General features: G+C 44.8%; 1 protein-coding gene across 1 annotated transcript; it reads left to right on the top strand.

Annotated features, from left to right (window-relative positions):
• Positions 1-1,276: 1,276 nt before the first annotated feature.
• On the top strand, positions 1,277-15,493 carry LOC142364634 (E3 ubiquitin-protein ligase RBBP6-like). Its single transcript, XM_075444548.1, has 7 exons — positions 1,277-1,442; positions 6,812-6,911; positions 7,703-7,739; positions 12,159-12,203; positions 14,301-14,389; positions 14,507-14,603; positions 15,431-15,493. Exons 1-7 carry the CDS (start codon positions 1,277-1,279, stop codon positions 15,491-15,493), a joined length of 597 nt encoding a protein of 198 aa, XP_075300663.1.
• The last annotated feature ends 2,370 nt before the right edge of the window (positions 15,494-17,863 follow it).

Genomic DNA, 17,863 nt, shown 5'->3' with positions numbered 1-17,863 from the left:
ACACTGACTAAGGCCTTGGTGTCTCGAGTTTGGGTATGGACTCTTGCAGAGTACCAAGTTAATCTGTCTGTGAATAACCACGTTGTCTCAGGGTCGGCAGGGCCTGATAAACTCCATCCAGGAAGAAATCGACGGCGAGATGGCTTATCACAATAGGTTTTGTGTAAGGGCTTCTGGAGCATCTCCCTTCCACGTTCAGTGGATCTGGGGCATAGCAAGGTTTTGGAAAAATCTGTGGAGGAGTACCCGTTGCCGTTAGGCGTAGGAACAGATCTGTGGAACATGCCAGGCATAAGATTCCCCTTTTCATCTGTGTGCTCCTAAGACCAGAACTGTACCTTTCCATCCATTCTATTAATTTTAAGGGTCTGTTGGCATTTGCAATTCGCAGCCCTGCAGAGCGGGTAAGCTGGTCCATAGGTTGGCTCTCCAGGCAAATGCAGGTGTCTCCTTTCAGACTACAGACAAACCCCTCCTGGCATAAGGACGGTATGCTTGCTTTCTTCAGTGAAGATTCGTAATGCAGTACCTGTCCTGGTCCCACTGAGACTTTAAGGGGACAGATAGCAAGGAGAGGTGGTTTCTGGTAGAGGGTGGGCTTTGGTGCATATCCAACAGCCAGGCTTGTTTGCCTCTGCTGCTGGAGTTTGGACTGTGGCTATGGCCGACTTCTGGAATGAATACGTATAATCCGTATTCCGCCACAGGCTTATAAGCCAGGCTACCATGTGAAAACCTAGGCTTCCAAATCCCCATTAACAGGAGAAACAAACAGACACAAAGAGCAAAAACCTCTATCCCTTGGTTAAAGAGGAAATGCGGAGGGTTTCCGGACTCTGGCAGCCCAAAAGGCATTGAAAGATGTAAACCCAGCAGTCGTGGAAGCTCCCTCGTTAGCCCTGCCAGACTACAACAAGCCTTTTTTATTATATTTAGGTAATATGGCTCTCAGAGGTGTTAGGAGGAAGAGGGCGGGACTCCCCGCCCGCGTGACGGGGCCTTTTGTCACAATGTGCTGGGTCACATGAGGCGCGGGGGGGTGGTTGCCGTGTGCCATTGTGTGCACAGTGACGTGCTTGCGGCTGTCGGCCGGGAAACCCCTCACTGGAACCCTGAGGCAGGGGTTCTGTTGGTGCCGTCGCCAGCGGTCGTGCCTGGCAGCGCTGGGTGCACGAGAGGGAGCCAAGGCTGAGCCGGGGCCGCGGAGGCCTCTCCCCATCGTCCTCCCGCCCACCAGCAGACGCCGTCGCGGAGCAGGCACCGCCTGGCCCCAGCCATGCCTGGCGTGCACTACAAGTTCTCTGCCAAACTGGACTTTGATACCATCAGCTTCCACGGCCTCCACATCTCCCTGCATGACCTCAAGTGCCAGATCATGGGCCGCGAGCAGCTGAAGGCATCCAACTGCGACCTGCAGATCACCGACGCCCAGAGCAAAGAAGGTGAGTGGGGCGGCGGGCACGGGGCCTCGGGGACCGCCCGGCTGGTGGAGTTGCAGACCACCGCATGGGGCTGCAGCCTGCGGGAGCCCCGCTCTGCTCTTTGCAGCTCAACTCAGCGTAGCGTGAGTCAGCCTGGGGCTCGTCCCGCCAGCGTGCGGGGGATCAGGAGGGCCAGCGGCACCGGGGATACGCGGGGTGGGCAGCGGTAATGCCATTCAGCCACGACCGGTAGCTGTGACTTGTGTTGAGGCCTCACAGAGCTGTTTGTTTGGGGCTGCTGTTCTGACGACGGCCTTCGGATCCGTGCTTTAGAGCAGAGCTAGGCATGGAGGAATATGTAGTTGATGGGCGACATTTAGCGCTCACAGAAGCTTTGGTGTCCTGGAATTCTTCTAGGTAAAATGCTAAAAAGGTTTGGGAGGATATCTGTGGGGATAGTCAGGACCTGTTTTAAAAAGGGGGGTGTGGGGGGGTGGCGTGCCCTCTTCCCTGCTTCCTATAGACGCGTGTTCTGTAAAGGCAGAATTCCCTTCCAAAAGCCTGTTCTCAGGAATGATGCATTTTAACTTGCCTCTATTAAATTTGATGTGAATTTCATGACCTGTCTTTTATAACAGATGTTTTCACATTATTGTGGAAGAACTGCAAACTCCGTGACTCAGGTTTCTGTAACATTCTGACTCAGAACACTTGGAGAATGTGCTGTTCTGCTTATCAGGCAAAATCAACAAACTGTAACACCAAAATGGGCGTCTGAACTGGCCTTAGATGAATAGTTTTAGGGAAGAACAGTGCTCTTGGCAGACTGTCTCTTGAAGTCAGCCGTTGCTGGAGTTCAGTGTTGCAGCACGCACTTGAGAGCTGTAGTAGTGCCACGATGTGATGTCTTCAGAAAACCTCAGGCTAACTCTGAGTGAAACCATTTGGCCTCACAGCTGCTGTCTTCAAGACTGCGCAAACTGAGCATTTCAGAGCAGACACTTCAGCAGCTTTTAAGGCTTGCCCTTCCCCGTGCCGTTTTGTTGATGTGCTAGTGTGGGGGATTTCTTTGGTTACGCCTCAGCGTGCAATTAATTCCTGGGCTGCCAGGCAGCATTGCTGTGTGGAGCCTTCCTAAAGGGTTTGGAGTTCCCCGCTTCCCTGGGTGAGTGGAGCCCATGCAAGGTCTGTCTGGGAAGGAGCTGCTCGGGCTCTGTCCCCAGCAGGGCTGGGACCTCTCGGGGCTGTGCGGTCAGCGAGGTCAGTGTCCCTTGGCCAGGGGCTTAGGGCAGGTGTCTTTTAGTTCATTACCACAGGGTGTCCAGCTCGGCTTTCGCTTTCCCAGTCACACGCTGAAGTGGCAAGCCGTGCCAATAAGGCATTAAGGCATCAGGCAGTCTGTGTAATCAGATTAATGACTGAAAGTATGTTAGATTTTATTGACTCATCCTTTCAAAGCGATGCAGGTGCTCTTTTGGAGCACAGTACTGTATAATCATAATGCAAATCAAAGTTCCATGAAGCATCTGGCCTACTGCACTAGCTAATTCAAGCAAGGATGAGATACCAACTGTGGTTGGGATCCTCTTTTGGTGGAAGCTGAAAATGCAGAAATAGCAGTCCAGTCTATTAATCAGGATGTTTCGAGGCAGTGCCAGCGACACAGAGGACTGGTTTGTCACAAAGTGTGCAAGTGGTGCTGATTAGAACAGAGTTGAAAAATGAGATGAGGAGAAAGCATATTTTTAAGCAGCAGGGAGAAAATGTGTTCTTGGGAAGTACCCTGTTTTCTGGTCGAGGCAGTCTGGCATGTCAGCAGTCATTTTGATCTCTTACTCTGCAGATCGCTTCCCCAGTCACGTAACAGCTGGTGAGCAAGACATCCAAGCCTAATAAAGGCTTTTCTTTGTCGTTTCGCATGTAGGCTTGCCTTCTGATGACTTCTGCTGAGCTTCTGTCCTTTATCGGAGTGAAAATACTTCTCTAGACAGTGCTCAGAGAGATGCCTTTGCAATGCTGTCAGCATCAAAATGGTGGATTAAAGCAGGCCATAAAAGAAAGTAGGAACTTTTTTCAGTAACCTGTTTATACCGTATATATGACCCAAATTATTAAAACTAGCAGATTTTTAGAATTATAGGTGAATTGAAAAATGGAATTTTTAAGTGGTGCATTAAATGTGAAGCAGTATAAATTTCAGAGCGTGGCTTGAGTTGTTTGTACTTTTTTGCAGGAAGAAGGTTGTGGATACTAATGCAGTTGTTAATTTAAGCTTTCTAAGTCATCATGAGGCAGCAGTCAAAGTAGCTGTTAACTTGCCTGCCTCCACTCGTTCCTTGAAATACTTCTTTCCTGACTGTTCTGTCTCTTCTGCTCCTGACTTTACTATAACATCCAAATCTTCCTTTGCTTTTGCAAGCTTGCTGAATTAATTGAATCCTTAGTTTTAATCTCAGGTCAGATTGACAAAAGCCCAGTAGCCACTCACTGTCCGTCACTGGCAGTAAAACAAGTTTTGTGCTCAAAGGGAGTAGGAATCACCCATGTTGTTACCTCCAGCTTGCTGAGTATTTCTGTTGGAGCTCTGCTTGGACACGTGTGAAAAGTCGCCTTGTTGCGCAGGAGGTCACTGCTCACTTTGCAGAGGTTGAGGTGTGTGGTGAGGCCGAGGGACGCTACTTTGTAGGTCCTGGGAGTTGCCAAGTCTCTGCCAGGGGATGCTGCTGCCCTCGGGGAACAGGTTCCTGCTGGGAGATGCCAGTAGGCAGATTACAAGGAATGGCTGCTGACAGTGCTTTAAAATATTTAGTCATATCCAGCTATCCTCATATATTCAGTCTCTTTCTCGGAGAGGTGCTACCCTTTGTAGTCATCCGCAGAACAACCACCATCCTCAGTCCGGCACAGGCACAGCAAACTCCTGTCTTTTTGTGGAGCTGCTGTTGCTTATCCTCCGTCTCTGGAATCTCAGTCCAGTGGTTTGTGGTGTGGACCAAAAGGAGTGCTCTGTGTGACTCCGTTCAGCAGGTAGAAGCAGCTGCTTTGGGCTTTGAGAACTGCAGCTGGCACTATCTCCTGGCAGTGGTTTGTCTGGGCCCGACAGCTGTTTGAGCTCCTGCTCCATCACACAGCCCCAGGGCAGGCCTTTCTTGACAGTGGCTGTGTGGTGGTGAGATTTTCCTTTTGAGAAGAGCTCCAGCTGTTGGCTTCAGGCTAGCACTTCTGTAAAAGCTTCTGTTTTTGTCATTAGTAGTCCTTTCTCCTATGATTTGAAACTGCTCCAAAGTCCCGAGGAAGCTTGCTGTTCGGCTCCGTAGGGGTTAAGATCGGAAATTAGTTTTGTCTCAAAGATTTCCCAGTTTTCTGAAGAAGGATTCCATCATTTGGAAATAGAAGTAAAATTTTCATTTCGTTGTTGAAATACTGTCTTCTGATAGGTATGTTTTGGTCTGAGAGAGGTTCCTGCCTGTAGGAATAATATGCTGAAAAATGGAGTGTAAATTGTGAAATATTCCTGTTCTGTGTGTGATCACTGAGTAAAACCACCCTGACGGAGCTTGACTAGACATACATCATCTTTGGTTTTCAGAGTATCGTTCCGATTCGTCTGTCAAGGTAAGGGCTTTTGATATTGAAGACCGTCGGCAGATTACAGGGAATGGCTGCTGACAGTGCTTTAGAAGATTTAATCTTATCCAGCTTGTGTAAGAACAAGATAAACACTGTTCTCGTGGAGAGGCCTTTGCATTTTAAGCTTATTCAGTCGAAGTGTCACAGGTAGTGTTTTTTTTTGTTTGGGCTTTATATAAAAGGTCACAAGGCTTCCCTCCTCTGCAGAAGACTAGCGTGGTGAAAGCCAAGGCAAAGCATGGAGAGCTTCAGGCACACTCTGTTTTCGAAAGGCTGTTAAAGCCTGTCTTTGTAAGTGATTTAGTTTGAGTGTCTCTGCTCTGCGAAAAGTGAATCGAAAGAATTCACATCCCTTTGGTTAATTCAAACTAGACGATTAGCTTAAGAGGGGAGAGACAGCTTTACTTTGAGCCAATTCTGCCTTCCTTGTGAAAGCAAGCTGAAAAAAGCCCCAACATTTCTGTGATTCAAATCCTAGCACTGCAGTTTCATTACTGTCCTGGTTTTAGCTTGGATAGAGTTAATCTTCCTCCCAGTAGCTGCTGTGCTTTGGATTTAGTAGGAGAACAGTGCTGACAATGCGGATGTTTTCAGTCATTGCTATGAAGTCAGGGACTTTTCCAGTCTCCCATGCTCAGCTGACGAGCAGGTGCGCAGGAGCTGGGAGGGAGCACAGCCAGCCCAAGCTGGGCAGCGGAAATATTCCATGCCAGGGATGGCACGCTCAATTTGTAAGGGTGGCTAGCAGGGGGGTAGGCATCCTTTTTCTTTAATTCGCTTTTCTATGAGTTGGCATTCTCTCCTGTCTGGGAGTTCGAACTTTTGCAGGAGTTTGGTCTTCAGCAGGAATTTTGCAAAATTCATGAAATCTGCAAGTTCCAGGTTCTGTGATCGCTGCTGGGGAACTGGCTGGGAATCGGTCATTAGGTGGTGGGAACATTGTATTGTATAGAGTTTGTTTTGCATATTCAGTAGCAGTAGTAGCTGTAGTATTTCCTTTGTTGTCTTATTAAACTGTCTTTATCTCAGCCCCTGAGTTTCCCCTTCTGTCCATTTCTGCTCCCCATCACACTGGGGGGGAAGGGGAGGAGTGAGCGAGCGGCTGTCGGGACCTCGTTGCTGGCTGCTGCGTTAAACCCCAACAGTTTCCGCTGAAATGTGAAGCACTGCCCAGCTGATAAGTGTGGCTGTTGACGGATTAAGCTCGCAGAAGCAGAGTTGGCAGGCTCTCCTCTCTGTTCTGTCAGTCCTGAGCACTGGCAGCAGAAGGAAATCACTTTTAGTGAACACCTTGGAAGGCAATGGCACAGAGCTTCATGCTTTAGCCAAGCGCCTGTTTTGTTGCAGGGCAAGCCAGTCAGATGTTACAATCTGGTTTCTGCAGGGGAGACCTTGTTTTTCTCCAAAGATCTACTGGTTTTGTAGCCTACCAGAAGCAAAAGCAACTGAATCTCCATCAGGAAAGAACTTCATGCATTAGCAGACTCTCTTTTTGTGACCTCTGAGACCCTTTTGTTGTTGGCATTGAAACTACTTTTAAAAAAAAGAAAAAGATTTTGCTGCTTGTGTTTGATGATCAAACCCAAAGATTACTTGAAATGTACTGTTAGTGTGTTTGAGACAACAAAAGCGTGATGTTACATATAAAATGTTGCTTTCATAGCTGTAAAGGTATTCTCTGAAGTGCTATGTAATTACATACGAATATACATTCCTATGAATTCACAAAGGTTTTTTTTCTGAATTCATGTTTTTTTCAGAATACACTGACGATAATGCCCTGATTCCGAAGAACTCATCAGTTATTGTCAGAAGAATCCCTGCCAGAGGACTCAGAGCTATCAGCAAAACACATGCTGCGTAGGTATCTGTAAAGCATTGCCTGCTCGGTTAGGGGTTTCAGGGTGTTAACTTGGTTTATGGACGTCAGTTCACAGAGGCGTTCAGGTTGTACCTCTCCTGCTAAAGCTGCTGTTAGGTTTTGGTGGAATGAGGTGGATTTTAACCTGTGTCCACCAAAGCAGACAGACATTTTTAGGCCTGCTGGGACATGGGGTTCAAACTCCAACAATGGTAACTTTTAAGATGATGCTGTTGGGTTTGTTCTTGGGCTTGATTGTTCTGAGACCCAAGCTGTAGATCCCGTTTCCTCTGTGTGGAGAGATTCCTTATTCTCTGTGTTTGCTTTTACTGCTTTTGTAGTAGAGAGAGAGAGGCATTTGCATTGTAGTGTAAACTTACCATCTGCTCCATCCTCCAAAGAGTCTGATTCTCAGTGTTTGACTAGTTCTTGCATTTGGGGGAGGGGGGTGGGATATGGCAAGTGTTCTTACGCCCCAAATCTGGGTATTTTTGCACACGAGCCTATAGAGGAAAGACCAAGGCTTGCCAGCTGGTGACCCGTGCAAACAAGAAGTTTAGAACTCTTAGAGTAATTTGTGATGAAGTAGACATGTGACTTAGGGGTTTTGTTTTAGTTGCGCTGCATGTCCCAAGAGAGACCAGTTTCTGGATACAAATACATTTCGACATTCACTAGACTATCAGAACACATTGTTTTGGTTTTCAGGTTCTGTAATCTGCTTTCACTGCTTTAAGCTGGGTACAAGTGCTTTATTTTAACTTCTGATCACCTTTATTTCTTCTTCCAGAAGTCGAACTGAGCCAGGGAGTGGAACATCAAAAGCAGTACGTAAAAAACCAATCTCACACTTTTTTTCTGTAAAACTGCATTTAATTCTAAACGGTGTAGCCTTGTGCTAATTTTCCACACATTGCCTTAAAACATGGTATATGCTGTAAATGCACTGTATTCGATTCAGCATAGTAAAAGCTGAGGAATGCCATCACTGGCACAGTTCTAATGTGAATATTGGTATTTGTGCCTACTGATGCATTGTATTTCATATTGAATATGCTGGAATACTTCCTGTATGATTTTGTGTTGCACAGATAATGCAGGATCGTTTTTAGATCACATAGGTTCGAGGTTTGCACAGCTGAGCGTGGTGCCATGTTCTACACCTGTCTGTCTGTAGCTGGTTAAATGAACGCTTGCATAGCTTGTTGTGTGCTTTTTGTTTCTTGCAAGAAGAATTGTTTGGAGTGTATTTTTTTCCATTTTCACGTTGTATCACTTAGCTTTTGTTTTTAAATACTTTTTTTTTGCCTAATGTTTTTTGACAATGTTATCAAAAACCATGGAGAACCTATTATTGTTAAACCTGGTGTCCTGTTTCTTACTTCTACCTTGGGGGTTCAAACAAATACAAACCCCAACTTACCTGATATGTTTTGAGGCCAGTTCTTGCAGCTAAATGATTTCTTTTCACGTCCTTAAAAAGTGGGTATTTGTTCTTAAGCCTGTGTAATTGAAATGATATTGTTTGGGCCCCGCTGAGTACATCAATGTCTTTCATAGATTGGCGTGAATGTAAATGGGATTATCACGTTCTGCATCTAATCTTTCCACTTTATCTGATGAAGCAGTTTAGTTTCACAGTTTGCCTGCAAATGAAAGCATATAAAGCAGAATGTACAAATTCTGGCAGCAGGTTAGAGCCTGGTGCTTTTGTGGGTAAGAGCCCTGTCCTTTTTCCTAACTTCTGCCTGCTGTCCGTTTTTGGGTGTGGGTGACTTCAGGGTTGGACGCTGCTTTAATTTCCCAAAGGTTCAGCCTTTCTTTAGTATGCCACCGCTTTGAAGATATATTTGGAAAAGGGGCAGCATTGCTCTTCAGGTTTCAAAGCACTGTCGTTCTGCTGCTGAAATAGAAACAAGTAACACAAGGAAATATCGAACTGGTAATGGTCTAGACCTTGATTTGCCATTTGGCTCGACGACTATGTGTAACTATGCATGTCAAAACAGCCCTTATGGTAAAAAACTTACTATGTGGTGATTTGTATTTTTCATCTTTATTTGAAGTATGACTGCTTTTTCTTCACTAGAATCATGTGAGGCATTACACTAACCCTGGATCACTGGATCTGATCACTTGATTAGCTGTTAGGATAATTTAAATCAGAAACTCATGAACTCTGGGTCTATGTTCTCTGAAGAATACAGCCTCTGATTTCCTTGCAATGGTATGCAATCAACTTCATATGGAAAACTTTTTGTATGTAGGTCTAAAAACACCAAGTCTAAACCTGACTTCTGCAATTCTACCACTGGTGGGTTCAAATTCCTTTTTGGACATCAGTGCCTCTCTATTGTGACTTTGAGTAAGTTGAACTGGCCCTCGTAGTTAATTTCATGCATTTACATAAACCACGTTTATGGTATTTGATATAATTCAGATGGGGTTTTATTTCTTGAAAACAGTATTTTTCTCTTTGTTTACTGCCATGCCTATAAAGACAAGTCCCAAGCTCATAAATAAAGTTCACATTCTTTTAGCCTCGCGTGTTCCCTGGCATGTCCGTATTACCTTTCCAAGGAGCATTTTCCCATAAGCTAACAGAGACGTCTCAGAAAAAAACAACAAAAAAACAACCAAACAATCCTGGAGCGGGAGAGAAGACTTAGTGTGAGATAGAACTAATGAAAGGTAGTGAAGGACAAAGCAAAACCATGCCCTTCTTGTTCGCTCTGACTGTCCCTGATTTGGGTTGTCAAGCCAAGGTGCAAGCCGTGCGTCTCTCTTTACAAGTCCCCTCTCCCTCTTGCACTGTAAAAGCGCTGCAGCCTCAGGTGCTGCTAGTGCTGGAGACACAACTAGCTTTATTCTTAAAGTTAGCTCAGGTCTTAGTCTAAAGTGTGGGGTTTGGGGTTTTTGTTTGTTTGTTTGTTTTTAATACACATATTTCTGTACACATTTCCAAGGAGAACCTGCATCTTAGTGTGGTAGGAAGAAGTCACTGGACAGCTTGTCAATTACTGTAGAACAGTAAAGCAGCAAAATTAAAAGGAGTTACGATGTTTTTTAGAAGAGCATGCACAAGAACTTATACTTTGAACATTTCTTCCTTGTCTTGCTCTTCTGTTAGCTATCATTCTACACTTCCAAATGTGCGCTGCTGTCCCACTGTTACTACAGCCAGAGCGAGGAAGTGGATACTTGTTGATTTAGTGTTCCTATTTCAGACTGCGAGGATCTCGAGGTGGTATTTGTCCTCAGAGGCTGCAGAAATGCAGAGAGTCCTGGCCATTGTCTGAGCGCTTGTCAAGCACAACGGTGATCCTTCCTGGCTGAAGTTTGAGTGCAGTCAGGCTATCAGGTTTTAGGAAAGCACTGTAATCTAAATGTAGCCCTCCAGCAGTGAGGTTAGCCTTTTCCTCCTATTTTCTGTGCCCCTTCCCACTCGCTTTATGTCAGTTCCTTTTTAGCCTTCTGTTGGAAATGGGAGTTAATATATTGACTGTTGATTTTGGGTGTTTGGGTTTTTTTTCAAATTCTTCTGCAGTATTTTCTTAAGGTTGTATACAGCTTTCGCAGAGATGTTTTTTCTACTTGACTGATTGGAGGAACTGGCAGGAAATACTATAGTAGAAATTTCAAGGGAAAAAAGGCACAAGATTGTGGGATCATTGGAAGATGGCTGTTGGACAAACACAGTAAATAGTACCCAAGTTACCTATTTTCTGATTTTGAGAACTGTTTAGTAGAAAGGAGTGCTATTACCTCCTTTAAGAAATTAGACCATATCCTGCAGGCCACATAACAACTGCTTCCTGGCAAAAAACGCAAACTAGGTAATAGTTTATGAACAGCTGTGTTTCAATTACTGGTCAAGAGGAGACTGTTCAATGCTAGACTCCAACAGAGAGCTTTCCTAATTTCTTGTTTGCTTCTGAAAAACCACAGAATTATAATGGTTGTGCTTCCGTGAGAGAACATAGGCCTGTCTTTCCACATGTAAAAAGCAGTGTCATGTGGAGCGTGAAGCTTCAAAATACACGATCCGGCTTCCTTTTTAACAGAACTAGGTACGAAATGTTCTGAAGAGAAGGGAAGTCGAATCCTCTGGTCAGTCTTGAGATGGAAAGACGGTCTCTTTTTGCCGTTCTGCATGTGATTTGAGTGTCTTTCTGGCATCATTTTACCAGTGTAAGCTGTACTGCTGCTGGTGGCATAATGGAATTCAATATCCTGGAAAAACAACCAGATAAGTGTTACCCTTGGAAAAACTGCACTTTGATGTTAGTTCTCAATAAACACCGCAGCCCTCAAGCGGCCTGAGGACTTCATTCCTGCAGCTGCTCCAGTAGGTATCTGGGAGAGAGGAGTGTGGTTGCAATGGAGAGAAAAATTCCAGGATTGTGCTCTGAATCCATGCTTTCATCATCATTAAAAACTGGTTTTGGTCTGACAGCAAGGAGAATAAGATTAAATTCTCCCACTTTCCAAACCAATTTGGGCAGTATGGCCCGTGGTCTAATAAAATACAGGAAATCAGTTTTCTCAGTTTTTATAGGCTACTCTGTCATGGGAAACACATTTATTTCAACACTTCGAGCAGTTTGTTTTTTTCTAGACAAAGTGGTGGGTTACTTTTATGGCTAATGTTTCGGATTGGTGCTTTTATTGGGGTTTTGTGGGGTACGGTGAGTTTGGCATTTTTACACTTACTGGCAGGAGGGGCAGCGTTCATGTCTCAGGGCTGATATGCCTGGACTTTGTTTTGACAGGCAGCTACTGTGTGCTTAGAAGCCTAACCTTGTGCATTTATGAATGATGAGACATTAACCGATTCATTTAAAAACTACACTGAAAAAAAGTTTCCTGAAGTGACGCTTCCTTCTCAAATAAACTTAATTTTTTTAAAATCCCTTTTAGCTGAATATTGACAGCTGCCTTACTCCTTTGACTTTTAAGCAGTGTTGAGCATTTGGCAAGGGTCTCTCTCCGAGATATTCTGGAGGAATGAGTAGATCTCAAGTGGCTTTGGTTGTTTTAGTTTCTTCTCCTTCATCACATCGGCACTCTCAGGCTGTCAAAGGTTTGGACTTTGTTTGGAACAAGTACAAATCACACCAAGTTGGAAATGCCTCTTTCAGTGACGCTCAGAGGATATAGTGCAGACTTTCAGACTACAGCAGAGGTTAACTATTGTTGTGTTTTGGTTGTAGAACTTCAAAATGTGTTTCATTTTTTGTGAACAGGTTGATGACTCTTCTGCATCTCTTCCTCTGGCCCAGCTTATTAAGGTACATATATATTCTTGTCAAATCCTTAAAAATCAAAAGAGTTTCCTTCATATTTTTAAATCTTATACTGTGATCTATAGCTGGATCACTGTTTCAATCTGAACACAACATTACTTTCATTTATAATAGTTTAAAATATTTATTTGAATCTTAAAATATGAGTATCTTTTGACACTGTCCTTTAAAGAGAAGCTCCCACTTTGGGAAGGTAGCAGGTGAGCACCTTGTCAGACTCAACGTGATGTGGCACTATTACTCATCTTCAAGACACAAAGAAGAAGAACCTCAGATGCCGTTTACCGTTTCTAACACTTTTCATTATTTTGCATTGGAAACTACCACAATTCTCAGCGAAGAATTCAATTCCTGTAAGTTGTGGACATTTCGGTGGGGTTTGCAAGAACCAAAACAGAGGCGTTTCTGTAACATGGACAACAGCGCTGTCGCGAAACCTGTCTGTGGTTCTGTAAACTCCTGTGAAGTTTGGCTCTAAAATGTGAAACACTGCCCAAGTGGTGTACACATTTCAGCTTTCTGGAAAATGCAAATATTTCCAAAAAGTGCAGGAACATAAGATAAAGCAGCTCAAAACTGTTACGTACTTGACCTCTTCAGTGCAGACCGGCTTAGCATGGAGGCAGTGTGTTACAGTCAAAAGTTTTCTGGTTTATTATTACTGTGTATTAAAGGGCATACTTGAATTGTGGTCTATTCCTAGAAATATTTTGTGGGTTTTGGATGTCTTCTGGAAACTCTTTGGGTTCCAACAAATTAGTCAGGTATCCATAAAGTTTTCTGTAAGAGTTCATGGAAATGATTTCAAAGATGTTGGTCTGGATTATGTTACTGTTCAGAAAAAATTGTGTGTATGAAACAACCATTTAATACAACGCTGAAACGAGTGGGCACTTTTCTGAATGAACGCGTATAAAACCAAACCCACGAGTGACTGATCTCAGTGATAGGTGCTTGAAGGTCCAGACCATTTACAGTCGCTCCCTTAGAGCCTGCTTGTATCTGGAATCACAGAATCACAGAAGAGTAGGGGTTGGAAGGGACCTCTGTGGTTCATCTCGTCCAACCCTCCTGCCGAAGCAGGGTCACCCAGAGAAGGCTGCACAGGATCTTGTCCAGGCGGGTCTTGAATATCTCCAGAGAAGGAGACTCCACAACCTCCCTGGGCAGCCTGTTCCAGGGCTCCGTCACCCTCAGAGGGAAGAAGTTCTTCCTCATGTTCAGATGGAACTTCCTGTGCCTCAGTTTGTGCCCATTGCCCCTTGTCCTGTCACTGGGCACCACTGAAAAGAGCTTGGCCCCATCCTCCTGACACCCACCCTTCAGATATTTGAACAAAGAGGACTTTAAAACAAATCAGCTGGCTTCACTGATTTGAAGATCTAGTTCTGCATAAGGCTCTATTACAATTTGTCTATTAAAAGGGCACAATCAACTGGAAGAAAGTGCAGGTTTTTCTTACAGTAGTTCAAGAAGTTAGCAGGGGGGGAGCTTGGTCAAATTTCTACTGAAAAGAATCTTTTGTCTTGCTGAGTGACTTTAAAAAACTTGATTGTTTTTAATGCTTCCGTGTCTGAAGCTGAATTTCATCAAGCAGAAACAACTGCCCCGACTCTTCAGCTGGGTGTCCTTTCAATGCCATAAAATCGAAATAAGGATGCTTGCATACGTCTTTCTCAGTGAAATGTGCAGTGGATGTCTTCTCCTTCAAATAGTCTGGGGCTTAAAAACCGGTTTAAAAACACTGAATACTACAGGTTTTTCTACACACAGGTTCAGTCCACTCGGAATAGAATTGGATTGGTTACACAAGCCCTTCTGTAAGGCCCGAACAGAGCCTAAGGACTGGAGTGCCCAAGAATGCTCCTGTCAAGTAGATTGACAGGTACACAAAGACCATGCTGTGGCGTGAGGACTCCCCAGAACATCTCCAGGACAACTCTCTTTTGTAGAAGCAGCTGTCTTCATGCCCCCCACCTAGCGCTGTGCTGTTCTTTGCAGGACGGGATGAGTGATGTTGTCTTTGCTGTGTGGGCTGAAATGTGTTTCCAGTGTGTGTGCCAATAACTGTCTGCTCAACAGACTGCCAACCTGGCTGCGGCCAATGCTTCCGAAGAGGATAAAATAAAGGCCATGATGGTGCAGTCTTGCCAGGAGTACGATCCCATCAAGTAAGTGTTGAGAATGCCAAATCTTTTCTTTGGAGATTATGGAAAGGTTGTAGAGATGTTTGTTTTAGCAAGAGAGACATAGCATATCTTTTTCTTTTTTTCCCCAAAAATCTCCAGTTACATGAAAAGACCCGTGGGTCCACCTCCATCATCGTTCCCTTGCCGTTACTACGGAAAACCAGGCCACTATAGAAGGAACTGCCCGACAAGTGGGGTAAGGTGGTGGGGGACTGTTGCGGTGGGAACGAGGACTCGATCAATATGATCCATAACAGTCACCTTTATTAGCAGAGAATCTTTATTATATGGACAGCACTCGGTACAGCACTCGGTTGTGACTGGTCACTATTCATAGAGCGTCTATTAATAGAACACCCGGATTATATAGGCAGAACTTGACTATGATTGGTTACTATTCATAGAACGTCTGTTTACCCGCAGCTGGCCTTGGGGCATCTGTTTATCCACAGCCGGCCTCTCGATGGCCTTGAGGCCTGTGCTGCTGCAGAGAGATCAAGTCCATATTCAGAGTGTCTGGGCTGCTCACAATATGTCCCTGTTCTTCCAGAAATCCCACAGGGGACCTCTGGTGTTGCTCGGGTTTTCATATTTTCACCTTGGCAGTCACAGGGCAAATGCACGAAGACTCCTGTTAAGAATTGTTTCTCTTGGGGTGAAGTACAGAGGTTCTAGGGCAGTGTTGCAAAGCTCCTCAAAATTCAAGGGAAACCTGGAATGATAAAAGCAAAATTTTCTTTCTTCTGGATCATAGACATTAAAGATGAGCACAGATCTTTCTTGGTTAATTTTCATGTCTATTTTTATCTATTTCACTATTACTGTAAATTTTTCTGGTTTGAGCTCTTTTTAATGACAGTTCATGGTTTCCAGTGTTCCGTATAAAACCAAGATGATTCTGTTGACCCCATCCACTGAATATTTGCGTGTTTTAATTACACAAGTCTCTGCTTGAGTTTTCATGCCACTGAACGTTAGTCACTGACTGTACACGCGTGAGGTGTGAATCCAGCCCTCGTATAGGGACGGAGAACAGAAGTTTCTCCGGTGACCGATTCAGGGCACGGAATTGAGCTCTGGCTCTGAGCTGCGCTTTGGAGGAGGAGCGGGTTTGTGTCTCTCCCCTGCGTGGATGGTGAGCTCAGGGATATTTCACGCTTAAGGAACCTGAAGTTAAGCCAAAGAGTGTCGACTGAGTGCAAACCACTGCTCAAGCCTTTGGAACATCCTGGCTATATTCATTTAGGAAAAGAAGTATTTTAGCTGAGCAACCCCTACGCTAGGTGAAAGGAGAGGATTACAGGCTTTTGCTGCTTCAAATCAACATTGAATGGTCATTTGAAGTGTGGGCCTTAAGATGAGATATGTCTGCATTTCTTTTCTGAACAGGACAAAAATTTTGTGCCTGCTCCCAGAATGAGAAGGAGCACAGGAATTCCGAGGAGTTTCCTGATTGAGCTGAAAGATCCCAACACAAAGGGCGCGATGCTGACAAAGACGGGAAAATACGCAATACCAATTATTAATGCGTACGTATGGCCTTAAGTGGACTGACCAAAAGGAGAAAAACCACGCGTAGATGTCTGAGTGGTAATGCAACCATGTTGGCAAGCATCTGTGATTACGAGGGAGGAAGCATTGTCGTCGTATCTTCACCTTAAAATCTGTGATACTTTCTAGTATTAAAATCGCGGGATCCTGCCCCTGGAACTTGGGTCAGCTTATGGCATTTCTGTATTTCTGCAAAACATTTCAGTAGTGTTGACAGTGGGAGTCGTTCTCTTGGAAAGCTCATTTTGCTTCTGGTTTATGTTTCAAAGGCTTCTTGCAAAATTTAACAAGTGGCTGTTGCACTGAGGTTTCCGCCCCCTCTGACTTTGAGCAAATCCCACATGTGAAAGAGACAAAAGTTCTCCTCTTGCTCTAAACTAAGAAAATACTACTACTGTGTACTGACAGGAGTGGCTGTTTTAAAAAGCACTTGGTAGCACTTCTGCTTTTCTGTCGTGGATCTCCTTGGGTGGAAGCTGTAACACAGACTTCCTTTGTTTATAAAATGTAATTACTCGGAGACTAACTTTATTGTGAGCCTGCATTTACTCTTACCCCCTGGAAAAAGAGAGGTGGGATTCATTTCACCTGCTCTCTAGCTGTCAAAAAATCATTTTTCTTGTCTGAGCTAATTTCTTAGTGGATCCAACAAATGGGAGAGTTCTGCAGAAGGAAAATTGTTCCCCCTCCCCCTTCTAGTCTTGTGGCTATAGAAAAGTAGTTGAAACTGAATGCCTACATTTCAGAAGGCTGATGTGGAGTGAGAAGAATTCCATCTATTACCTTCCTTTGATAAAATCCACAGCTTGGAGAAGTTTTCCTTTACCCGCCTTTAACTTTTTTCCTGTTTCCTTACCCCCTGCCCCCCCCCACCCTCCCCTTCCCGCAGGGAAGCTTACGCCCGAGGCAAGAAGGAGAAGCCTCCCTTTGTGCCAGAGGAGCTGCCCTGCTCCTCCTCCTCCTCCGATGCCCTTCCGGATGAGCTGCTGTGCCTCATCTGCAAAGACGCAATGACTGATGCAGCCGTTACTCCCTGCTGCGGCAGCAGTTACTGTGACGAGTGTGAATGTTACTGCCTTGTTTGTTAGCTCAGTGCATCGCGTCTGATCTTCTGAAGCGGAAAGAGGAGATAACAAAACTACTTGGTTACCCGTTCTGTTTGATACTTAGGGATACCCTGAGTCGGGAAGGACTCTTCTTGTACAAAGGGGGAAAAAAGACAGAAAGCTTCTTCCCCTTTTCACCTGTCCAGTTGAATCCTCTTCACGCGCGGAGGGACGGCTATGAGAAGAGTGCACACCTGTGCAGGTGCTGACAGCGTTAGATACCCAATGCATTTAGTCTGTCCGCAGCCCTTTCTCTCGTGGAACGTTACATAGCCAGCTCTGGTGACTTTCTGCAGCCTGCAGCAAACGGATCACTGGGCATTTAATGACCATTCTGCTCCACGGGAAAGCTAGCTAAACCCTTCAGAATGCAAAGCTCCTCATGGTCTTTTGAGATGTGTTTTCTTCATTAACCTTGAGGAGGGTGACTTCTCACTGTACGAGACAAGGGAAAACAGACCAGTCAAAACATCAAGGCACAGCCTGCTCTGCATCTTCAGATGTGACAACAGTGAAATACCAAAACTGTACAGTTCTTTGCTGCGTACTAGAAATCTTCTGCACTCTGGAACCTTTATAGCTTCATGCTCTGAACTGAAGACCATAGTAACTCATTAACTGTATGGTGTTTTTACAGCTGATTAGAACCCCCAGCATTTCCTTAGCTTTGCTAAAAACTATTTGGATGATTCTAATTTTTCACAGGTATTAGAACAGCATTGCTGGCATCTGAGGAACATACGTGCCCAGCGTGTCACCAGGCAGGCGTTTCTCCTGATGATTTAGCTGCCAACAAGTT

Source organism: Opisthocomus hoazin, chromosome 28 (genome assembly GCF_030867145.1).
Source record: "Opisthocomus hoazin isolate bOpiHoa1 chromosome 28, bOpiHoa1.hap1, whole genome shotgun sequence".
Taxonomy (NCBI): Eukaryota; Metazoa; Chordata; class Aves; order Opisthocomiformes; family Opisthocomidae; genus Opisthocomus; species Opisthocomus hoazin.
The sequence above is the reverse complement of the archived record's forward strand: the minus strand, read 5'-3'. Positions and strand labels throughout refer to the sequence as shown.

Coding starts and splice junctions, on each gene's coding strand:
- LOC142364634 (XM_075444548.1), top strand. CDS start 1,277: ATGCCTGGCGTGCACTACAAGTTCTCTGCCAAACTGGACTTTGATACC. Junction 14,390..14,506: donor CAGGAGTACGATCCCATCAA/GTAAGTGTTGAG, acceptor AAAAATCTCCAG/TTACATGAAAAGACCCGTGG. Junction 14,604..15,430: donor GGAACTGCCCGACAAGTGGG/GTAAGGTGGTGG, acceptor GCCCTCGTATAG/GGACGGAGAACAGAAGTTTC.